This window comes from Strongylocentrotus purpuratus, unplaced genomic scaffold, assembly GCF_000002235.5.
Source record: "Strongylocentrotus purpuratus isolate Spur 01 unplaced genomic scaffold, Spur_5.0 spur5_scaffold_6, whole genome shotgun sequence".
Classification (NCBI taxonomy): Eukaryota; Metazoa; Echinodermata; class Echinoidea; order Camarodonta; family Strongylocentrotidae; genus Strongylocentrotus; species Strongylocentrotus purpuratus.
In genome coordinates, this window is record NW_022145612.1 from 60,439,592 (window position 1) to 60,464,721 (window position 25,130).

Consider the following 25,130-nt stretch of genomic DNA (forward strand, 5'->3'; position numbering starts at 1 on the left):
GAAGCATAAATAACTTAATTACTACATTAACAGATACAGTTAACAAATAAATTATTCATACCACTACTTCCTCTTTAAATTTGTTAATTATGTGAAAAATTGACTAGTCCCCATTTATGTTTTTTGAGAATGTGACATATTAAAGCTTACATCTAAAGTATTCGACAAAGGCCTTAACTCAACCAGTCCATCTTTCAATTTTGAGTTACGGAGAAGAAAAAAAAGGAACAAAAACATCAAGTTTACAAGGGGTATGAATAATTCAGTTGTTAAAGAGAAGGTTGAGTACTGGTAAAAAAAAGAAAATTATTTCTCACAGAATCAAACGAAACTTACACTGAATGTTCAAGATTACAAATAAATGACATGTGCCAAACAATTTTGGAAGAAAATGTATACTGGCTGAGTAATGAGCATAGAAAGACAAGGAATCAAGGTAGTACCAACCCCGACACCATGCGTGTTGTCCCATACATAGCTTTCTGTGTATGTGCTTGTTACTTTACCAAGACTCGGTCAAATTTATCATGATTTTGATGACTCCAGAACCTTGCAGTGCACACCAATACTTACATGCTACATGATCAACTGTTTCTGATCCTTTCCACACCTTTTCTTTCACAATGCAATCGCATTACCAGTACTAAAGTTTATCTTTAACTACACATAGCCAGGCTTCTGGGTAGGAATATTTCACCATTGGTCCAAAATGGCTTACACAAGGCATAGCAGCATCCATGGCGGTGGTTTGGCAGGACTGAGTAATTTTGCAGGTTGGAAAGTATACTCATTGATATCTTTATTACCCTTGTCATTTGCCCTTGGTATCTTTTTTTTCGGAAGGCCCTCACACTTGGTATTATGTACTAATAAGAACCTTGGTGGTAGTAGTATACAGAGAAATTTGGCAATGTGGAACCATGATAGAAAACACATTCCAACTTCACACAATGTCTTTCTCATGAACAGAAGCTTCCAATTATACTAGTCTCACGCATTACTCAAGGTCAAATTTAGGGAAATCTGACTTTTAGTCAGTCCTTGAATAGAACAATAGTAAAGTAAACAGAATGCGCTCTTTGCAAAAACTCATTGCTATCATATAATCATACTCGTAGTTTAATGGGAAAAAAATTTGGTTTCCATCAAGGGTAAAATTTAAAATAATGGGTACGTGTACATGTGAAAGCACAATGTAGTCCACATCACTACAGAACAAGGGTTTCTACTAGAGTCGCTGGCACTACTGAATGCCATAAGTGGGAAATCTGTGTTTTAATCAGGCTTAAAAACGCAGGAATAGTATATCACATATGACTTCAGTGTAGATCAGGTAGGCCTATGCCTTTAATATTTGAACAAGTATGTCTGCATGCATGGAACTTTTAACAATTTAGTAAGTGGTTTAGTTCAATGAAATTAATCAATCATAACTGACACAACTTTAAATTTTCGCAATTTGCAACAGGTCGTTGGTACAACAATTGCTGTTATTTCATGAATCGAAAGTTCATAGTTCTTTAGAACTTGCTTATGCCAAGCCCATGAGAATTACAGCTTCATGTACCGACAAGCAAGGCAAGGTATTAGTGATATTGTTTGATTTATGCAACTGGACTTACTTGGTGCATCAATGACTGTACTTTACTCTAATGTAGAGTTGAAGCCCACATAGCAAAAACAACTTCATTCCGTTGACTGAAATTTATGACTTTTCGAAAAACAAGATCTCATCGTCAACTAGTCAACTTCTCGAATAGAAGATAAAGCTCAATTTGGGTGCCTTGCATGTACATCAAGACCCTACCTCAAAGTCTTGAATGACTAATGCCAACCTCCCTAATCATGATGGCGATTGTTTGACTTACCTCACTGAATCTCCGATGTAGTCTCCCTGGTCTATGACGTCTTCTGACTGGGGTGTGACTCTCGTCTGAAGCGCCCGACGTCTGGTCGCTCTCTCCATCGGAGCTGCGTAGTCGATTCTGGGTCACGATCTCTGTTTTTGAATGGAATAATGAGATAAAACTGGATACATTACATGTGTACAAAAACAAGATGAAATAATGCATGCATGCAAGCAGTTATCTTGATCATTCCTGATCATGTTATGATGGATCGTTCACGTGAACTGTACGCTCCATAAGAGAGGAAGGAAGATAGAAAGACAAGATTAGCATCTCGTCGACTCGATTGTTATGCAAATGTCACTCATGATGATCGCCTACAGTTGAGTTATCTTCATGATCTCAAAGAGCGGTGCCACGGGATGATACAACATGGGAAATTAGCATTAAAAGCTAAATTTCTTCAAAGAAACCACCGTAACTGGTTGAAAATAAGGAGTTACCAGGATCATGTAGAAAGGGCGGAGAATCAGAGAAGTCCTGTAGGCAGAAAGGTGATCGCATGCAAGACATCTTGTTTCGTGGCTCAAAAATCAACTCATCCAGAGAGAAATGAAGAAGAAGTCATTCAAACCTTTGCAGGGAGAGTCGGTGAAGAATGTATGGCTTCACCTATCACCTTGCTCATTTCATTTTTAGAACATTCTGGAAAGTATTTTTAACTGGCATCCACTCGTTTTTCACTAGAATTCCAAAACAGGAATTCACAAGGTAAATAAGCAGATAAACATCCAAGGGACTCGGTTAATGCCTTATACTCAAATTATTATTATAAGACAAAGAGATTCCCAAGAATACTGATTATCCAAAAATGTTCATGTCTGGCTATACATACAGTGAACATTTTTACAGGCATGTTACTCACCTACCAGATAAAGCATATTCTCATCATATATTCATAAAAACATGTCAAAATCAAATCTCAGAATAAAATCATTGGTAATCAAGTGCAATCATTTTTCAAAGAAACAAAATTGATCTAAGTGCAACGCATCTAGGCGAAGTGAAATCTGATTCTTCCTTTTCCATGTAAGCTTGTTTTATATCGGACTTTAAAGTTTAAATCTACTCTCCTTACTCAGTTACATGTTGTTTAGAGTCAGAGTGACGTATAAAATGGAAGTCAGCATGAGCTTGCGTAGTTGGAATTGTCCACATTCTTTCATCGCTTGCTGCATTACCACTGTACTATTTTATAATCTATTGTTACATTGCTTTCTCCATGTGATATGTATCTGATAGTTTTACAGAAGGAGGGGGGGGGGGGGCTAAAGCAAAGAGGCCATTTCAGTCTATGCATTGTGAAGTTCCCTATACATGTACATGTACTGTACATACAGTACAGTTGTACACCACCCACTGCGGAAAGACTTAGAATCTAAGGCAAAGATACCCAATCCCTTCAAAGAACAAAGATATATTTTCCCTCTTCATAATAGTACAAAGAATTGCACTTGCAATGATCAAAGGTGTTAGTACCAACTGAGAAAGCCCTACCTCAGTCATAATGCAGGTTGACACACAGTTTGAGATTGTTTACTCATTACCATTGCAATTTTGACCTATGGGCAGCTGGACTATTGCGCTACCAATTAGGAAACACATTGCAATGTACATACGTCATTGTGATAACCATACATCTACTGTGTACACATCGACCTGTTGCCTGTTCAGAACACGTATTTTGTGTAAATTGAAATCTTACAATTCATTTTGATTTATAATATGTGACCTGAAAGCAATCACTGCTGATCAGGTAAAATAGCCTAACAAATAAAGAAACTTCCACAAATGAAAATTTGAATAAAAAATGTCAAGCTAGCCGTTTGTAATTCTTTTTGTCTCATTCTCTTCTGTTTTGGATTTTGTTTTCCAGCAAGAATTTTTCAACAGGTTTGGCCTCCCCCCTGCCCCCCCCCCCTCAAGAAATGCTTTGTTCTTCATACTCTTGAAATGAGTGAACGGTATAGCCTCTAGACTATTAAACATACTTTTATAAGAATCATATGTGGGTAATAAAAAAAAATAAAAAATTGCAGAATTTTGATATTTGAAAGTAGGAGCAGCTTTCTCTTTATATATAGAGGTTTGTTTTTATGCAGGTACCTCCCCATAAATTGTACATTACTAGATTTCCTCAATATAAACAGCACACTAACTTTTCATGGGGGGGGGGGGTCAAGATTGATTTCCTTTTGGGTCTTTATGCATGAGCCTAATTGGTAAATGTCTATTTTCATTCTATTTTTTTTTTTGGGGGGGGGGGGGGGGGGAGGGTTTTGACATATATTATGGGAGCCTATGTGTCCCAGGCGTCTGTTCGAGTTGAGTCGTAATATAATCAATTCTACAAGCATACATATAGAAAAGAAACCTATATGGAATAGCCTTACATGGATATCAATATGCATGATTCAAATTACTGAGAAGTACATGAAGGTCCTATACAAGAATCCCCTTAAGAAACACCCTGTACATAACATGCAAGGATAGATGTGAGCAGTAGGACATCCTCCTCCTGCGTGTATCCCCATCTCCCTTGCTTTCTCCTTCTCTCGTTCTCATTCATTTCATCAAACTATCCATCTCAAGGGTCTATGGGTTATTGGTAGTCACGTTCTTATGTATATCGATTGGCAAAGCATCTTTATTAAAGACATGCTCATGTATTTACATACTTGTATGTACCGTAGTATGAAGGGAACACTGTACATTGTGGCAAAATATAGATCGATCTTTCCAGACAGTCAGGTCTGTATAGAATCATCAACAAAATAAGGCCCATTTACATTACAGAAAAACCAAAATAAAAATCAACAATTTAAATACCATTTACAGCTTTTACAATATTAGAAACCGCCGATGGTGTTTTATTCTGTTTATTTGGGGAGTTGTGTGCATGGGCTGCTCGTCATTGCATGAGCATTCACATTACAAAAAAGCAGTGGAGTTTCGGCAGACATTTAAAACAAAAACTACAGAGGTGGGTTTTTTTATTTATTTTCTTTTTGTTATCTTTATGGATAGTTGCCTAGCAAATTCTGACAAAACTCCAGAATGCCAGTATAAAACCGGATGTTTGCAATAATCAACACATAGATTATTGCAGGCGAATGGTGATGATGATGATTCACAACATCTATATGGTGCCATATGTCTGTTTAAAATAAATTCAGAGGTGCAGGCCTATCCTTCAAACTCCAAAGAATTCTTGTTTATGATTTAATTGGTCACAAGAAAATACAGTATGTCATTGTACATGAAGTATTAAAATGGACAGGTCTATAAAATATAAAGAAAAATCATATTTAAATTTTCCTCGATCAGGGTAGAAGTTTTAAAATTGAATTTCATATGCGCTAAATTCTGATTATTGTCACCAAAGCCATCACATTCATTTTCACATATTACATGTATGTAGAACTAAGACGTCTATTTCTCTAAACAAGCATCCAGGCTTTATAACAAAGCACTTTAACGTTAATGATCTGAGAGTGTCTTTATATTAAGCTTGAGTATAATGCTCTTAGTCCATCTGGCTTGGTATTGCAATCTAATCCCGTTATCTGTCTAAAACAAAACAACAAGACAATACTTAATGCCCAAGACACCCGATTGAGTCCACTAATGAACAGACACAAACAATTTAGTCCTCTATTACTATTTTTGAAAACAACCGCAAAGGTCATCCATGTTTTCAATTTACATAATATTGTCTGTTGAGAGACAGAAGGACATTGGCTCATATACTATAAATACAGAGTTAATACACTTTAATGGAAATCACACTTTCTCCTATCAAAATATAAAGAGACCATGTGGTACAGTGGCAGATTAAGGCTCTCCGCCCCTCCCTCCCCCCCACCCCCCCCCCCCCCATAAGAAAAAAAAATGATCTTTCTTAATTCTTATTAAATTTTTACATTAGAGCAACCAAATTAATACAAAGACTTCTCCAGGATACCAAAGAAAAGCAGAGCCCAATGCCCAGTGAGCTCCACACTCTGCATCAAAACCCCAAGGCTGAAGTGACAAAACGATCAGGGCACCACACCCGTGTCTATTTCTGAGATACACCTAGAACAAACATAAATCCAATTTAGCACGTACGCTGATGAATAGCATATTTCTTTTCCTTTGTGTTAATTGCAGGTGAAAATGTTGAGTTACTATTTTAAGCATCTGATGAGGCAGAAGGAGAATAAATTGATGCTAGAAATATGAAGCTCCTTGATGCAGGTGAAAGAGACTTTGTTTGACAACTTCATTAGGAGATAATTGATCACAGGAGATTTTTACCTTGTCAAAACAGATGGCATTTAGGAGTTAAACAAAAGACTTCATATCTCGACTCTTGCTCTACTTATCTATGTTCGAATAATTGGTGTGGATTCTGAGCGTGCTCAGTGATCAATCATACATTCATGTTTGATAAGATGCTAACATGAAAGAAGAAGAGAATAATTAATATTACTTGGAGCCCTGCATTTTTTGATTGATCAGTTGCTAGATATTTCATAAATCTACAAATGTATTTCCAAATGTTGCATAAAGAGTTTGGAGATTTATAAGTTTAGATATGTCTCCTTTTGGTTACATGTACAGTATGTCTTCTTTTGGTCATTTTACATTTTCGATCCTATCACCAGAGCTGCCAACCTCTGAAACCAAAATCAGTAATCTGAAAGCTAAAAATCAGTAATTTTGGATGGAAATCAGTAATTTCAAGCGCGGCGCTTTCAACATCAAGAAGACTGCATTTGCACGTACATTGTAGAGCTGCACACAACACCACAACACAAACTACTAGTACCATGGTAATAGCATCACTCTGAATGACAGGACTTGAAGTAAAAACAAGAACATTCTGTTTATAACATCATTTTAAGTGCTATAAAAAAAACAATGGTTATTAGAGGATTGATGTATCATTACCCTGTTTCACTTACGTGTGTATATTCACTTCAGGTTTTTACAATTGCAATTTTACTGTCAGGGAAGGCATTTTTGACAAGTTGTGAAAGGTGGTCTGCTGCTGAAAACGCGATGTTGTGCTCTATCAAAAATTGAGTAAACTTCACTTCGGCGTTCGTGACAGAATTGTCCTTTGCGACGAAAAACTGGGCGATGTCATGACTGCGGGAATTGGAACTTGCCTCCGCCGCTGCAGTCCGGTGCTTCACCGACTTCAGATGTACCTGGATATCGTTCGAACCGCCATGACCAATTCCAAAATCGGATGAGCAATGTGTACAACAGGCACTGTTTGTATTCCTTTTCGACGGAACAATGCATGACCATTTCACCTGAGAAGGTTTGCAGTTTTTTAGAACGCTTCTTCGATGAAGTTGAAGTCATTTTTCTCCGTCGGTTACTCGAAGTTTGACGCGACCACGGCCGACCTGCTGCACATGCGGTAGTGTAACACTCGGCCAATGCATATTTCGCCCAGATAAATATCGTGCCACTTGTTTCAGCACATCCACCATGCATGCGCTTTCGTATCGGTCAAAACTTTGTGTGTCAGCTCATTCAAAATTTATTCGTGTATCATATTTTGTTATCAACAATGAAAAGGGGTATATGAATAAAATGAAATGAATAAACATGATCCAACAAATAATGTGAAATAAAACACAATGACAATAATTGTTGAATATAAATTCAAGTTTAATCAAGGAAGTACATTCATTTTCCTTATGACAATTATCATCATCATCATCATCATCATCATCATCATCTTCATCATTAGTCGAGTCGTACTTTTATTATCATAACAATGAGAACCCATCACTAAGGGGAAAAAAATTGTAGACCTGCTATAAACTACACATGGACATGGTACCGTACGGGTTGGTTTGCAAGGTGGCTAAATGGACTTGGGACGAGTTTGCCGTCTCCCCGATATATATTGCATGCTGAAAGCTAGCACACGCAGCCCATATAGGCAGGGCGGTGTGCATATCTTTCGATGGTAGCTACATGTGTGTGCAGTGGTCGTGGCTGAGGCGCGGATGATATTTCCGTGCGCTCAAAAGTTAACCACCGGGCCGAGGCCCGGGAAGTATCGCGATCATTACCGCTAAAACACTCGCATATGCATAATGCATGTGTTAATACATAGGCATGTCCAGAAATCGGGGAATCCGTAATTTTTGAAGGGGTTTCCGTGCTTCCGTAATTGCCGTTGATTTCCGTACCAATTACGGAAAATCCGTACTAGTTGGCAGCTCTGTATCACTTAAGTAAGAAAATTCATCTATTTAATTTGATTTATTTTTTTCTTTAAGTAATAACTTACATACCAATATATGTAAATTCAGCGATCAAATATAAATTCAAATGTTATCTAAATTTTCATTGGACACAAATCTTAATTTTCATTTATCAATTTTTTTTTTTGACTATTAGACTATTATTATTATTATTATTATTATTATTATTATTATTATTATTATTATTAATGAATTTCCAGTAACCATGATTTAACAAAAGAAAGATAGGAAATGAAAGGAAAAATGGCAACATTCTACCCTACATACACTTCTTTGTTTTTTTAAATCACACCCTTTCAGTTGTACATGTATGCATGTATAAATAGTGCTTTCAAACACCATACCCATCCCCGTTATCCCCCCCCCCCCCCCCGTATATTTTCCATAACAGAACATGGGCACCGATTAATGAATAACCACCATGAACATAAAACTTTGACTAGGGAAGCCTAGCTTGTACACCCTTTTTGAGGCACACATCTTTGTCACCCTTTAGCTGTACGTCATACCAGGCATGAGAGGCATGTATTGGTTAGAGGACAAGAGGACGTCATGAGGTCTCAGTAATAAGAATCTCACAACAAATCCTCTGTGGTTGTGAACTAAATGGGTACCGTATTCTTTATACAATTGGATGTGAGCTTTCTTTCCAATTTGATTTTAGACTGAAAGATTCCCCACTTGATATGTGTAACTTCCATTCAACAAATCCCAACGAATCATTCAATCCATTGTAAATGTGTGCTCAAAATGTCAGCCCAAAACATGAAGTTTTACTTGATGTGTAAGTTTGCAGTGCTGGGCAAAAACACATCCATCTTAAAATGGCTTCATCCTGAAGAACATGAAGTTCCTTATGCTACGGTCACAAAGGTTCGTACAAACGATAATTTCGTACAAATCTCCCCGTTTTTCCATTGTCTTCCCGAATTTCCATTGTCTGAAAATTGTTCGTATGGCGTTCGTAATGGCATTTGTGACCGAGGCTTAACATATAAATCTGCAGAACACAGATTCAAAATAATTTATTTAACTGCTGCTAGGTAATGACTTTCCTACATCTTAAGATTGATTTAACTCCCAACTACTGTAGATCTGCTGTTGAAATTCTCCTGTTCATAAAGGAAAACTATGACACCATTTATGTAGTTGTACTTTTCTTTGTTGCTTTGTTGACAAAAAGCCTGTGGATAACAATCCTAATACCCATCTATGCTAGGCTACCCCTTCTACAGCTCTTAGTAAGAATTAAAAATTGATCAGGGCATCATTTCATCAGAAGGTCACAAGTTCAACGACATCCCATTCAAATGCTTGTTAATAGCATTTCAATGGGTTCTTGGCAAACTTGTACTTATGACGGTTACATGAAACGCTGCCCAGATCAATTCTTAATTCTGACTAACAATCTCTGTATTTTCATACCTTCTTTTGTACCATTTGTAGTACCGTTTGTGGTTCCATTGGTGGTTCCATTGGTGGTGCCATTGGTACAGTGTGTGCCATTCTCCTCAATACTCATGCTCTCTGTCAACTCAGAAAGAGAGTCCTCAATGACAGAGTTGCTACGGAAGGATTGCGACAATCGCCTCTTTAATCGCTTCATTTTGCTTTAGTCTTTAGTCTGCTACATACAGGGAATGAGCCCTTAGTTTTCCAAACTCCGGCCTTTACGATGATGTGATCGTCTTAGTGCAGGATCTACTCAAGCAATTGATCTAGGTAATGTCTATTTCCAAGAGTTGAAGAACACGATCTGATCCGTCCTGTACTATTCCCTTTTCCTGAGGTCCAATGCAATCTTGATGAGGTTCAAACTATCGGTAGGATCTGTCTAATGTGTTTCCACTCTAGGGCCAATGCTGCAGAAGGATGTGACGCACAGAAGACATCATGGTGTGTTCAGCTGGTCTACAAGTACTGCGATTCAAACAGTGGTGGTCTCAGCTGATGGCAAGAAAAATAGGGGAGAGAAAGAGGCAAAGCTTTAAGAACATGAGCATTCTTTGACATTCAACAAAAAGTATTTATTTAGATTGTGTCTATAAGTACTTAACCATCAGAGGTGAAGAATGATTTGTCTCACAGTGACTAAACAACTGCAATGGTACTACCTAAAGATTTGGTGTTTTTTTTACACGTTTTTCCAAAAACATTTTTGTCCAATTTCCCTACATAAATAGAATTACGGCTTTCATGGTGTTTTTCATTTCTGATCATGAATATTACCATCAATTATTATATGGAAATTCATAAATGGTGACATCCTATCATTTCCAGATGGCCCAGTGAAGGCTAGAATGTTTGTACAGCATGTGAAAGCCCATGCCAGTCAAACGCCAGGTACTGCAGCTGTCCAGATTTTATTTTCATACCAGTACACTTTGCCAATTACTTCAATTTAAATGTATCCCTCAATATAAATTTCATAATGTGAATATTTCACATGGGCATAGGATAGTAATTAGTATACATTACAAGATGACTTGAAACTTAAACACAAGCCAAATGTTGAGAGGTTATTGTCAATGAATGGAACTATGCTCTTATGGGAACCTCTTTTCATTTCTCCGCTCTACATGATCCATGTCAACCCCCTTCCATATATTGATCTTGGTATCTATTCATCAAAAAAAGTGACCTCGCGTCACAAAAGAGCAGGGACTGGTGTCTTCCATATTATAATTCTGTGCATGAATGTGATCCGTACAATGAACCCTCAATAAATTTCTTCTTCTATAGGCAAGAACAGTACCAATGCACAAACAATGTTGTACATTACAGTAATTCTACTCTCTTTGTCTACATTTCCTATACCTACAGTATGACAGCATTATCCTTATATAAGCTACAGTATGTCACTATCAAGTCATTATCTAAAATCCTGTGTATTTCCGATGATAAAAAACAAAGAAAGGGTTGCATTAATCAGCAAACACACATGAGATCGCACTTTTGCTCCAAAATCAGCATTTTGTACAGACGGACAACAATGAGGCTTGTTTTGATGATCGTTCCTTGAAAACAAGACAGATAGACTTAAAACACAGCAAAACTCCAAAACAAGATGGCTTGTTTTTCTTATTTTCACCTTGATAACAGAATGGCATGTAAACTTCCATAAGGAGTCAAAACCAAAAAATATCCTTCCTCATCACGAGTCTTATTCAATAACAACAACACGGCTAGAGCATCCTTAAAGAGTTTTCCTGGCTATGACGTCCCTGCTAAGCTCCTCGACTGTTAACGAACCACGTCTGCATAACGGCCGTCGCTCATTACCTGGAAATTAGCGCTAAACGGGAGGAAAGACACAACAACCTGTCCCGCTATATATCCATGCATACAAGCAAGGATCTCTACATGCATGCGTCAGTGCACGATGCACAGTCAGTCGTCTACATGTGTGCAGGCAAACCAAGTACAGTATGAGTCACCTCATCAAAGTTGAAAGCAGACTTGGCTGTACATGTATGCTCATTTCATTTGTTGATATTGGGTGAGCGCACCATGTCTGTGTTCTTTGAATGCAATGCAAATATACATATGTCTCAAGGAAATTAAAAAATGAAAGAATTGCATGCTGGATATTGATAATAGAAAAGTTACTGAAGCTATCATGCAAGTCATAATTCATATCAAGGTTTCCATGATAAACAAAGGCAGTGTACTATATACTTTATGTATGTTAATATATATATATATATATATATATATATATATATATATATATATATATATATATATATTCTCATACCAGTAATACCAAATAGATTAATTGAATGGAATAGAATTAAAAAACATATATTTCAACTGATATCAAAAGTGGGGGGACATTGGCTCTTAAAATGTAAAGGGAAATAAAAGCTCTGGAAGGCTGTAAAACTGAGCTCCAGAAAAAAAAATCCCTGGAATTCTGCTTTACATTAGAGCTACAGTGTACAGTACAATAAAAAAGCAAGGCCTAAATTTTCACACTGGGCTATAAATGTCTCCTTGCAGAATTCATTGCGGTAATATATATTCTGTTCCAATGTAAGTTAACAGAAACTAAAATCAGAAATAGGGGATTTATTTGTTGACTACTACAGTTGGTATTGAACAGAAAATCTTTTAGTCAAAGCACTTGCGCAGTTAATATGTACATTGTACACCGTATAAACAAACTTTATGTGCACATTTACGCACATGATTAAGTATACAAATATGGTGTGTTATTTGTTAAATTTGGCATAATGATTTCAATTCCATTTATAGTATGTCATTTTGTCATTTTACCTTGCTGGAAATCATCTCATTTATCCTGTAATGAAGAGGAATGTACCATATAAAACAAATCAACTACATGTAAACTTATTGCACCATAGTTTTGTTCATGTGCATGATTAAAAAGTAGCTTCTAAAAGAAGTCAAAATATTAAGCAATATTTTAATCAGAAACTGAAATTTTGAAATTGGGGTTTGGAGAAAAAGAGAATAAAAAATGTATAACTGAAATGAAGAAATAAAATGTAATGCATTCATTTCCTGATAGATCAGTGTAGAATAAGATATTTTATTCACAGGAGCTCCTTTAAGAAAAAGTGCTATTGAAAAATGCTGATTTTGCCTAGAAATGTGAATGCTTTATATCCCACTAGTCCCCCTAAAAATGTCCATAGGTCTACTAGAGCTTTCCATAGCCTCGCTGCTCACATGTATTTCCCCAACGATGTACATGTTGGTGAGCATGTACTACCATGTAGGTCTACAACATGTACTATTTACTTCAGCAGATCATAAGATGGTCTATTTCACCTGCTTCTTGTGAAACATCTGCAAGAGTATGTCTGTATTTCCTATCTCCAGGGGAGGCCTATCATAACTTCCTCTGTCTTCATCTACCGATGCCTTTGGCCCTACAATTACCGATCTGTTATGTCAAAATCAGACAGCTTATTCCATCACAGATGAACAAAGACAATAGGTGTGTCTTCATCATCTCGAGATTTCCAAAAAGCCCGCTATTTCTGACTTGGGAAATAATCCTTAAGTTACAAATCACGTCTTCATCAGCTCGAGATTCGACCTCGAAACTTGAAACTTGACCTTGAGAAATTAGCTCGAGATATTTTGCTCAGCATTTGCGCATAGTGTGAGTCTTCGGTCTAGTAAAGACGCACTGGACAAATAGCTGGATATTTTGCAAAAAAAAACTGTCCCAAGATATCTTGTGATGACAATCCCGGGATATTTGGCAATCTTGAGCTAGTAAAGATAGGCCTATTGAATGATGATTCTATTTCTAAAGGAAGCATAAGTGTGGCTAGGTGCAGACTCAGGATAATACTTGTAAGAGGGGGGCCATACATGTTTTCCAATAATTGTTTTGATTATCCCGGGGGGGGGGGGGCGTTCATTCATTCTAAATATGCCAGTGAGAGTAGCTACATGTACAAAATAATTAATTAAACAATTATCTGAAGTATCACTTTCATTAGCTGGTAATAAATTAATTTCTGGTGGCCAAAAATACATTGAAACAAAAACATAGTTGCATATAGCTTCTACAGCAGTCATACAAATTAATCTATCAATCCAATAATCATGAGCCAGATATTTTGATACTCTTTCAAAGTTTGAATGGAAGGATTCCAATGAATTTTTGAATTAAAATATCCAAGGAAAAAAAAAATTTACATTTCACACCAGAATAGACCGACATTCGTGTTTACAAACCACAAGCACTCCATCATTACATGTATAACAGGGAATGTGTGGAATAAAAGAAAAGAGCTATTTGTGAGATTTAAGTCATTATTTTATTGGCAACTTAAGTCTTCCTCCTTGTCACTATGTGGACATAAAATATTACTTAATATAGTTTAAAGCGCATCAAAATTACTTATTTATTAGCAACAAAAAGACTTAATTTTCCAATCTCTTCTCGGGCATGTGCCATAGACAAACAAAAAGTGCATTGCTCGCAGATTGGTGGGCTTTTTTCCCTCAAGTGAACATCTGCAAAAACGGGCGAGATATGAATCACGATTCGAATCTCCCTTTTCGCATGTGTGAGTACGCCTAATGTTGGGGTCCTATAAATGGAAATGGACACCGCAAGATAGGAGTGTCAATGTTAGACTCGATGTTGATGCAGGTTGATGCAGGATGATGCAGGAATCGTCAAACATTGTTAATAATCAACCAACATCTGTAGTATGGTTGAGGAAATACCAGAAATAAATAAAATAGAGAGCCCAGGAGACAGGGTATGTGCAGCAGGTAAGAGTGAGTGAGAAAGGGGAGGAGTGAAGAGATGGTTAAAGAGCGAAAGAATAGAGATGGACAGATTCATGTGCAGACAAAGAAAGAGAGCTGGAGGGGGGGGGGGTAGAATGATAGAGGGGGAGATAGAAAGAGAGATAGGGAAATAATAATAATAATTTTCAAAAATAGAACCTGAGCTTGTTTCCACAACAAGAAAGCATTGCCGTTTCTTCTTTTTAATTTCAAGGCTCACTGACTATAACTGTTATCCATGATCTCTTGGGGAAAACGCAAATACTTGCTTTCCCCAATAAAACCGGAGCATAAATATTGCCTCAATAACTCATATACAGAGAGCAAGCCTATGTATACCAACTTATACATGTCTTATTGTACTCATAAGACGGTTCTACGAATTCTACGTCAGATCCATCACAAACATCAAATTAAGTGAAATTAAGCCTATCATGAACTACTTAGTGCTTGTTGAAGAAGCGGCTGCATTATTGATAGACTTGCCTTTCTGTTGAATGGGAAACTTAGAACAGGGCAACAATAGTAACGTATTGATTCTTGTCAAGGAGATTGCTCCATTTCTCCTTAAAAGTTAAAGACTCACAAAGGAGGATAATAGGAATAGATCATATGGATCAGTACAGGTCGGTTGGCTGCCCAACTGGTTCAGCTACAGACTTCATTGTCTAAACCTGGTGCTTAGAGTGAAGTATGAGAAGGATTAATTACTACCACTCAACATGGGCCTATTTTGGGGCGCTTCCTCATTTCCTTCTTCCCCTTGATACACTCTGACTATGGGTCTGGAAGCCATGATGCCATTACAGCTACTCCTACATCAGTGGTGAAAAAAGAGAGTTCTGGGCAAAGAGGGATTTGCCTCTAATGCTCTTACAAAAAAGCATCCATGAATATAAGAGTGTACCCATAGAAAGTCATTCCTGTCCACAGGTTTTACGGAATAAAACTATAGTACAATTTCAACCACTTAAATGTTAATGATAATAATAACGTTTATTTACCCAGGGTAGCCACTTCAGTTATGAAACTGTTCTTCCAGCAGGCCCTGCATAACATAATGTTATTACTACCCTTCTTCAATCTAATGCCATCGTTATAAGTCTTTGGTATGACTCGGCCGGGGTTCGAACTCACCACCTCCCGTTCATGAGGCAGGCGCTCTAACCACTGAGCCACCATGCCCGGTTGTTAAGTAGTAACTTGCGAGAGATTCACATAAATGATTAAAGTTGTGTACATGTATTTTTTATTATTTAAATGTGTTCTAAAAGTTAAATCTGGCGAGGAAAAAAAAACTATCCCCACTTACTCTAGGTCAAGCGCATGTTAAATTATTTCTGAGGATACATGGGAGGTGTACATCTATAGACCTTAAACATGGGAATTACCTTTTCCCTGTAAAAATAAAAGAGTTATTGGTGCAGACCTGTGCAATCAAGAATTCACAAAGAAAACTTAAATTCCTAAGATTTTCAATTTCATCCTTTCCCAAGCCCAAAATAAACATTATATTTTCAATCTTTAAATGCCATGACCACAACTTTATCTTAAATATCTATTTCTATTCTCTAAAACTGAACGTTTCTATCTTGTGCACAGAGACAGCACATTCACCGAAGAATGTTTTTCCTTGGCAGGTATCCATCCTCTTAATTGGAGATTATGTGATGACGCAAGACAGATCCGTGATCAATTTGTGTTCATTTGCTCTCTCCCGCTCTCTCTCTCTCTCTTTCTTCCTCTTTCTCTCTCTCTCACTCTCTTTCTCTCTCTCTCACTCTCTCTCTCTCTCTCTCTCTCTCTCTCTCTTTCTCACCCTCCGTCTCCCATTACCGTAACAGTTGTATTTTCATTGCAAGGCAATACCAACAGCCCTGCTCATATGCACAATGTTCCACAACATATTACCAGGATGTATTGGCAAACTGTCTCACTATATGTGTAGGTTACTGTTTAGTTTGTAGGCACATACATTGTACCCTTGTCAGTGACTGAGTCACTCGTCAAGTGATGTTTACACACGTGCTGGCACATTTGTTTCTAAATTTTGCATGCAAGCTAAGGGAGCGAGCGAGCAAAAAAGAGAGGATATTTTCAATATGGCATAAAATTACCAATTTTTTTTCAAGTGGGTAACCTTCACAGAAATGTGACTGCTATACAATCTTGTAAACCTGGAAACATTTAAGGAAAATGAATCCTTTTTCTTTTTTTCTACAAGTACAAACAAGCTGTATAATGGTTTCAAACCACACACCATGATGCCGGGCATGCCAGCCATTACCCAAGTACCTGACCATGTAAAAGCTCCCAACAAGAGGAGATATATAGCGACACCTTTAACGCCACCATATTCCTCATTTAAGTTGGTCACCAAATTCATTGATCCTCGGCTGTATACTGCATCGCCTGTTTCCTAGGCAACAGTGCTCAAATATAGTCGGATGAGTAGAAGTGATAGGAAGATCACAAGTGAGTCGTTCTTACGTCGCCCTTTCAATCTAAGCGACAGCAATATCCTAGATGCATTCAATTTAATCAATTGTGAACGGATATGTACATTATGTATGCAGAGAAGGATGTGGGGTTACATAAATGTTTTTTAAAGCTATTTCCATTCATTTCCCTAGATCACAGACAGCAGATTCCTGTCTGTGAGAGAAGTTGTACTTATAAATAACCAATCATCAGCTTTCAATACAGCCTTACATACATCATATTCTTACATGCATTTTTTCTTCCCATATTTAAAATGAAAGATGTAAATGTCATCACAAATAGTGATGCTACCGTTGTAAATGGCCATCCAATATCTATACATGTAATAACCAATGTACATTATCAACTACATGTAAGAAAGATTCATATCCTCATCTCAATTTTAAAACTTTTTAAGTTGTAAAAACTGCTTGTTTCTTTAAAATAGTAAGGTTTTAATCTAAAGAAGACATATTCACTCCACCCTACATTTATATAAGATATAAGAAAGGTGCACTTCATACTAGTATACAAGTACAACCAAGATGTGATATTGTGATGTACTTTCTCCTGCTTTTACCACATGTACGCTTTATTAGCCTTTCCAAATGTCATTGAATGCCAGTTCTGCCTACTGCCCGTATTCTTCAATCTTTAATCATCTTTCTTTTTTATTTGATGTGGATTCAGTAAGTATTCAAATATAATTATGTTCTTAATGATTACATGTATGCTTTTAATAAATAGGTAATTGTCAATAAACATGGATGTTTACTAAACCTATACATAACAGGTGTTATTCCTACACCAACAAAGGCAACAAGGCATACATGTATGAAGCACATGCAATATTTACAAATGATGTCCCTAAAATGTTATCCTTTATTCTGTCTTGATCAAAGTACAATTTGTGATTGCTCTCTGGAAAAACATTAACTTGATTTTATATTTTTTATTTAAATTGCAGATTGAATAATGATATAATTCTTTTGAAATATATATTTTATCACAATTTATTTATTTAATCTGTTTTTGCATTTTGCACTTTGTTCAAAGCTAGCACTGAACTGTGAATACAATTGAAGGGCTTCACTGATTGAGAAAACATAACATTCATTATTGCATTTCAACGAACCATTTGAAATATGTGTGAAATTTTACAGGCAAACATGAGTGGAAAATATACTTGTGGGTAATAATTAGTGAGCAATCTAGCACTGGAAACGTCATAGAGAAGAACAAAAAAAGAGGTGTGAAAGAAACAAGGAAGCACATTAACAAATGACCATGCTGGACCCCCTCCCTCTCTTTCTTTGTTACTATATAGCATTTTTTTAAAGCAAAGAGAGAATTCCATTAAACAATTTACCGGTAGTTCTTTACACTGGCAAACATGTAGCCTTTTCCTCAAGTACATGTAGACATTTAAAATCAAACCCTCTTTGATTTGGGCACATTTTGATTGAGACATCGGTAGCTCAGCATCAGCTGTATTGAAGAGAGTGAGAGTACTATTCCCAAAACACAGATACACACAAAGATTCACGTTCCTCTCCAATTCATCTTGCTTCATCTCATATGTATTTAGGTCACGTAGCGTGTAAGAACAAACCCTTGTCAGTCAGTCGTATCACGTATTCAGCTAGGGTCTGATCTCTGAGACTATGGATCCATACTGTGCATTTGTACATTGTATTAGATTTTTGCAATAGTTTCTTTTTAGCAGGAATATTTTAAACTGACATTTTTAGTATGGTAAACCAGTCAAAACCTCCAAAATACTACTGAAAATGTATTTTACTGATTTTCTCCTTTAATGTTTGTGCATGTAGGTCCATCTCTCCAGTAACTGGGTCAGACAATCATTCTAGTTCCCTGCAAACAACACTCTTTAAATTAGCACACCATTGGTATTCACCATCACATGGCACCATTTCCAACTTTCACTCAAAATACAAAACAGTACATGTACCGTTGGGCCTACTATTAGGAGCTTGTTGTCTGTGTGGAGTCAGAAAGGCATTAGTTAACTCATAGTTTAACACAGAGATCAGAAAAATCATGAATTAATTTATTATTTACTATATAAATCTATGTATCTACCCATTATTTGCTAGTATCCCTAGAGGCGTCGTGGACAAGTGGATACATCGCCGGACTTTTGATCACAAGGTCCGCGGTTCGAATCCCGCCGCGACACTAATGTCCTTTGGCAAGACATTGATCTGCATTTGCCACACTCCACCCAGGTGAAATGGGGAATTCCTTGAATGCTGTGAGCACCGAAATCGGTCTCAGCACTTGCCTTTCATGTTGTTGTTGTACATGTAGGTGGTGGTGTTGTTATTGTTGTTGACTTTGCACATAACATAATTATACAGAGTTACTATTGATCCCAATCAATCGCAAGTCCTCCAATCAATTGCATGTTTGCAGTCTCCTATATCTCTTATGTACATACATGTAGTTGCGAATAAGGCCAAATAAAAAAATTAACATGTTTAGCGTCCTGTTTTTTTGAAAAATAGGAAGGAGGAGGCCCTTTTTTTTTTTTTTTTTTTTTTTCTTTCAAAATGGCCGCTCGGTACATTTTCCCTGACAGTCGGGGCTATTTTTTTTTCAAGATGGCCGCCGACAATTTTTTTTTTTTTTTAAACAGAAATAGAGCCATTTTAGCAGTGTTTTTCATGTTTTTTTTCTTTCAAAAAAAAAAAAAATTAAAAAAAATTTAAAAAATTAAAAAATTTCAACAAAAAAAAAATTAAAAAATAGGAGGCGGCCCCCGAAAAGGAAGCGGGCGGGGACGCTAAACATGTATATTTTTTTTAATGGCCTAATATTAATCACAAATAAGTTGCGATTGATATAAACTCTTTATATCTAAAGACGGGGCCATGGTCTCTTCTAAAGACAATACTTGTGTCTCAATGCCTCCTATTCTTCTGTGAAAGTTAATGCAACATTTGTATATCTATATCCATGAGTTACGTGTATGGTTCCTTACCCTCATTACCAAATCCCTCTGATAAGATGAAGAGCCTTTTGAGCCTTTTCTTCTTTTTTGTAAGGACTGATTATGAGATTATAGATCGCTAATCATATCATGCTTGATATGTATGCCATAAATGTAAAGTACAGCAGAGAGTTGTGAAGCCATCTAGCACACTATTGGCCAACTTAAAATGTTATATCGATGAACAAAAATTGAAGGAAAAAAAAGGATTCTGTCAAACTCGAAGCACTTTCTGTTAATGGGTTGTAGCTTATAAAATCACTGACACATTATATTCAAGTGAGCCGCATCAACAGTCTAAGATAAGAGAGAATACAAATACAATCATAGCTTTGTATCATATATGGTATTAGGCACACTCTTGCACATAACATGTGATTATTGTTAGGACTTCAAAGCTACCAAGATATTTTCTTTGATATTAACTAACGGTCAATTCAAAGTTTGCGCGATGGAAGCAATCAGTCATAATGGAATAGCAATCAGTGAGTCAAGTCGTTGGGGAAAGCCTGAAGAGGGGGAGTTACGCGATCTTGCATAATCGTGACGATGCAGAGTCGCTACAGGGCATGTGATTAGCGATGACTAGACTAACCAACTAGCAGTTAACATATGCTCTGTTCCTCAAATGTTTGTTGAATATCAATCTATGTTTGTACATGTATATCAGTTCATGAATAGAAGACTCCTATAGGCTGTAAGCCTCTCAAAATACAGTGGAAAAATGCCAGGGCATTAAAAAAATGATGCGCTCCGCAATTCTACATCTTGTAACACAGACATAAATGAGAATGCGTCGGGCCTTTGTACATATATAGCCTATTCTAGTTTTCTTGCCCCTGTTTGACCATACCATTTAGGCCCTACTTGTATGTACCCCAAAAAAGTGCAATACCGGTAGTCTACTACATATGTTGTATGTAACTGAGCCGTTGAGTCCACAAATGGTGAATAAATAAAATCCTGAATGTTCACCTCGATTTAATTAACCTTGTTTAGTGCAATCCTCCACTTCATGACAGCAAGGACGTACATGTATACATGCTTTATATAGAAGTAAACAAGCCTTTTGCAATCTGATACAATTCAATCCCCCCCCCCCCCCTCAAATCAGCACTCAGCTGAGAGTTCCAAGGTGGCAAGTACATCTTACTTTTTATACTACGGTATGTTATAACTCAGTACATGAAATTAGATCTGGATGATATGGCTTAAAATGTTATCTACCCAGATGTATAAATGTGCATGCTATTTTAAAATATCCATGTGCAAAGTGCAATGAAAAGTAAAGAAGTTTGATTACTTACTACGTTAAATCTACATTTCTAGTCGAGATACAACAGTACAGCGATGGGTGAAAGTGAGAAAGAGATCACGCTTTGGCTGTATAATCCCCTTCAATACTTAGGGTTGGAGCTTTGATTCTATCACCTCTATCTCAAGCTACCATCACTGACCTCAGTCCTAGTAGGTCCATGGTCTCAGTCGCACTTTGTCAGGGCTAAACTATTTTGGTTATCAGCGGTGTTGCTGTAAACGCCTGGTGTTCATAGACAAGGGGTGTCACTTTCACTCGCCCTGTGAGTAAAGCATGTATATCCAGGCTGTGGTGGTTTACAACTCTCGAACTAATAAGCACGGAGCCAGCTGATAGGGTAATTGAGTGCCCGTGCCACATTCAGTCTAGCTGAGTACATTGAAGATACAAACCCTCCGTCAGTTGTGATTTGAAACACAGAGTCTGAACTGAAAGACTACAGAGCCTACATCTCATAGGCCCTGTACTGTATCAAGCTGCTCTAGCTACAACCATGGGTAGTCTTGATAAGGCTTACCTCAAGAAACAAGATTATTTTTTGTCCAAGCGTCCAATGAAGCACTAAGGGCGGGGGGGGGGGGGGGGGGGGGGGTAGGCATTTAGTGGAAGGGGGATCAGTACTTTTACAACTAGTGTTTTCTTCTGTCGGAAAATGAAAACATTTGAAAGAAACCTGGTTTAAACGTACAGAAAAAATAGGACACTTCATCTGACAGTAGGTGATTTGACGTACATGTAGGTCCTACAATTTAACCCATGGTAGATGTTTTTTAATAAAATGCATACACTGCCCTTGTATTATCAAGAAATTCTGAGAAATGCAAGTAATAAATGGTGGGCTAATACCTGTCAGTTTTTCTCTTGAAGGTAGCACTACATGTATATTGCCTTTAAACATATTAGATAAAGATGTAGATCATAATACGTAAGGATGTGTAAGGCATGGTATAGAAGCCTACATACCCGTACATGTAAAGCTTATTCAAGACGCCACCCTCTCCTTGGCAAAGGATTTTTTATTAATGATGTATGCATTTTTTATTTATACACTGTTGATAGCATCAATGTTCCAATTCAGTAGGAACCTGTGACATTAAAAATGCAAAGGTATCTTATGGTGAACTGTGGCTATTAAATGACAGCATTACTATATTATTTGTATATTAAATGTTATTGCTGAAACCTGTGAATCTAGTCAAGCAGTCACATTCACTTATTCTAGCCATGCCCCAATTTGGACGATCGAGAGAAAATTCTAGATGCTACTAATTGAGTATTCCCTGCGTCTGCTGTCAGGCAAACTTATGTTATTTGGCGTTGGAGCTGCCTCTGTGCTTACACTTGTTATAAATCTGCAATGAACATTGGTATGTACATGTATGTTGACATCAAGGACTAGCTTACAAAACATACATGTACATAATAGATCTCTAAAGTCTCTATTAAAGCATTGTTCCCCACATCACTAAGATCGTCTTGTTGTAATTTGGAGACAGATAAGCCATATAACCTTCTTTCTTGTCCTTCTCCCCATCTCCATTTATTTCCTTTCTATCTCTCATCCCCTTTTGAAAATTGAAAGGGGAATGTGCGCTGAGCAAGCAGACAAATGGCCAGTGAAATATAGAAATTAAGCTGGTCCTCCCAATCCATTATCCATTATCCAAATTTGAAAGAACATAATATTTAAATGACAAATTCATCTTTGTTTGATCAAAATCGGTTCAGAGACGGCTGAAATATAACGATTTCTAATACTTGTGTACCACCACAAATATTAGATATTTTGAAAAATTTGAAAAAACCGTTGAAAAAAAATGAAATAACACCTTTTACGTCATATTTCAGCAAATGCCGATGTTGGCTTTTTTGTTGGCATTTTCTTGATGTTTTTATTACGCACAACCAGCTGGCCCATGAATTGTTATTTTTAATTAAATAATTAATCAACGGTCATCATGATTTTTAAAAAGTGGAGCCGAATTGGTATGCTCGTATTAGCTAAATTTCACACATTTTGGGGTCTAAAATGACCTTCTTAGCAATTTCAAGTTATAAATGGGCACTAGAAATGTCATAGATAAGAATCAGGGTTCTTGTTAATAGCCGGCAACCGGCTATTTTTCCCGGCTGTAACGGCAATCGTAGCCGGCTGTCGGCACCATAAAAAAAAAATTAAAAAAAAAAAAAAAAAAAAAAAAAAAAAATCGTAGCCGACAGAGACTGATGGACTAGAAGTTGAAACCCACAGTGCTGCAGCTCAGAATGATGACAAGCCGACGACAGTCACCAGGCAAAGTGAAGAAGGTGCCAGTGGGCAAGATGAAGCTGAAGACCAGGAGGTGAAGTCCACCCTTGACATCCTAGGTCTGGATGAGGATCTTCTTAGCCAGTCCTCAGATTCAGAAATGGAATGATCATTCACTATGTAATTATTGCAAAAATTTTCAGCCTCAGGTACATGAATATTAAACATGTGTCACATTACATTTCAATATGCGAGAAAAGTTTAATACATTCTGATTGAATTGACAAGATTTTTCCTTCTAAGGTCTCTAGAATCTGAATGGGAGATCTTGAAATGCTAGGGGCTTGCCTTCAGGGGAGACTCCCCTCCAGACTGAGGCACTGCACCTGGACCCTGCTGGGGGCGTAACACCCCCAGACCCCTGTGACAGCTGTCACATACCTGCAAACCATTTACCAATCCAATTTTGTCATATTTTTTTTATGTGTGTTCCAATTTTTTTAATTTTTTATCGCAAACGATTTTCTTCACTGACAAGGTCCTGTAAACGTCAGTTAACCGTTTTTGCCCAGGACTACCTTGTATCATTATCATGTAATTCAAAATTGTAGATTCATCACAAATATGATTGATTTATCAGAAACAATAATGGAGCATTTTCATTTCATATTGTATATCATATGAAAAGTAAGTTATTCAGCCAAAATATTCATGATCTTTATCATTAAACTATGGCTCATACAGTGTGGTCATATCTTCAAAAATAAGGCTAAGATAGCACCAGAGAGCATCTAAAACCCTAAAGCTTCCAGGGCCCTTGGGCGGGCCCTGGACCCCGGCCGCAAGGGACTTCGCGCTTCGCGCTCGTGATGTGCGCTTTGCGCATATGGTGATGTGCACTACGCGCACAGAGATTTTTCTTTTGCAATTTTAGTAGCCTCCTGTAAATCATAAATTGCCTGCTATCAGAAAAATTAACAAGAACCCTGAGAATAAGAGCAATAACCAGGGATGCCAACCTTTCAGAGCACAAATCAGTAATCGTAAGGCTAAAAATCCGTAATTTGGAGACAAAATCCGTAATTTTCTGCGCGACGCAAATTTTTCTGCACGCTGGCAAGCGCAGCTCGCAGGCAAGCGCGATAGCACAACAAGTTAAATAAAAGTAACATACCTGTTCATTAGTTGGTGTTACACGATGCATTTCCATTTCTTACTGTATTCTTCTTTAAAAGTCTGTAACTTCTTGCCACGCTTCTTAGTTGTGGAAGACATGATGATTGATATCTAAATCCAACCAACATGAGTTCAGATTGTCGACGAAAATCGACGAACGCTGTGACAGCCTGTGAGAAATCCGACAGTGTACACGGCGCTAGCGTAGCGAGGCCTGGCGCTGGCCCGGCGGTAGCGGCGCGGCCAAGAGAGGTATTTCACCCGGCCCCCGCTCGCGAAGCACATGTATGCACCTGCGCTGTGAAAGGGGTGTGCTAGATAACAAATTGTCCGATCGGAAGCGCTATGGGATTTCTATGCATGGATTCAAGGATGGCTGCGCTGCAATAGTCAAAAGTACCGGTACGTGCTAAACCTTAAAGTGCTAATT

At 37.4% G+C, this 25,130-nt stretch overlaps 1 protein-coding gene across 3 annotated transcripts in view; it reads right to left on the minus strand.

Moving 5' to 3' along the window:
• The window catches only part of LOC576147 (cyclin-dependent kinase 17), a 71,626-nt gene that overhangs the window by 24,641 nt on the left and 21,855 nt on the right, over positions 1-25,130 (minus strand). For 2 of the 3 annotated variants that reach the window (XM_030971934.1, XM_030971933.1), the window contains exons 3-4: positions 9,608-10,129; positions 1,869-1,999 (exon numbers count right to left, since the gene is read on the minus strand). In XM_030971934.1, the coding sequence (XP_030827794.1) occupies positions 1,869-1,999; positions 9,608-9,788 (312 nt within the window). In that variant the 5' untranslated portion in view covers positions 9,789-10,129. Of the gene's footprint in view, positions 1-1,868; positions 2,000-9,607; positions 10,130-11,273; positions 11,461-25,130 lie in introns of those variants that run through there. The other variant, XM_011681837.2, reaches the window with a different exon arrangement.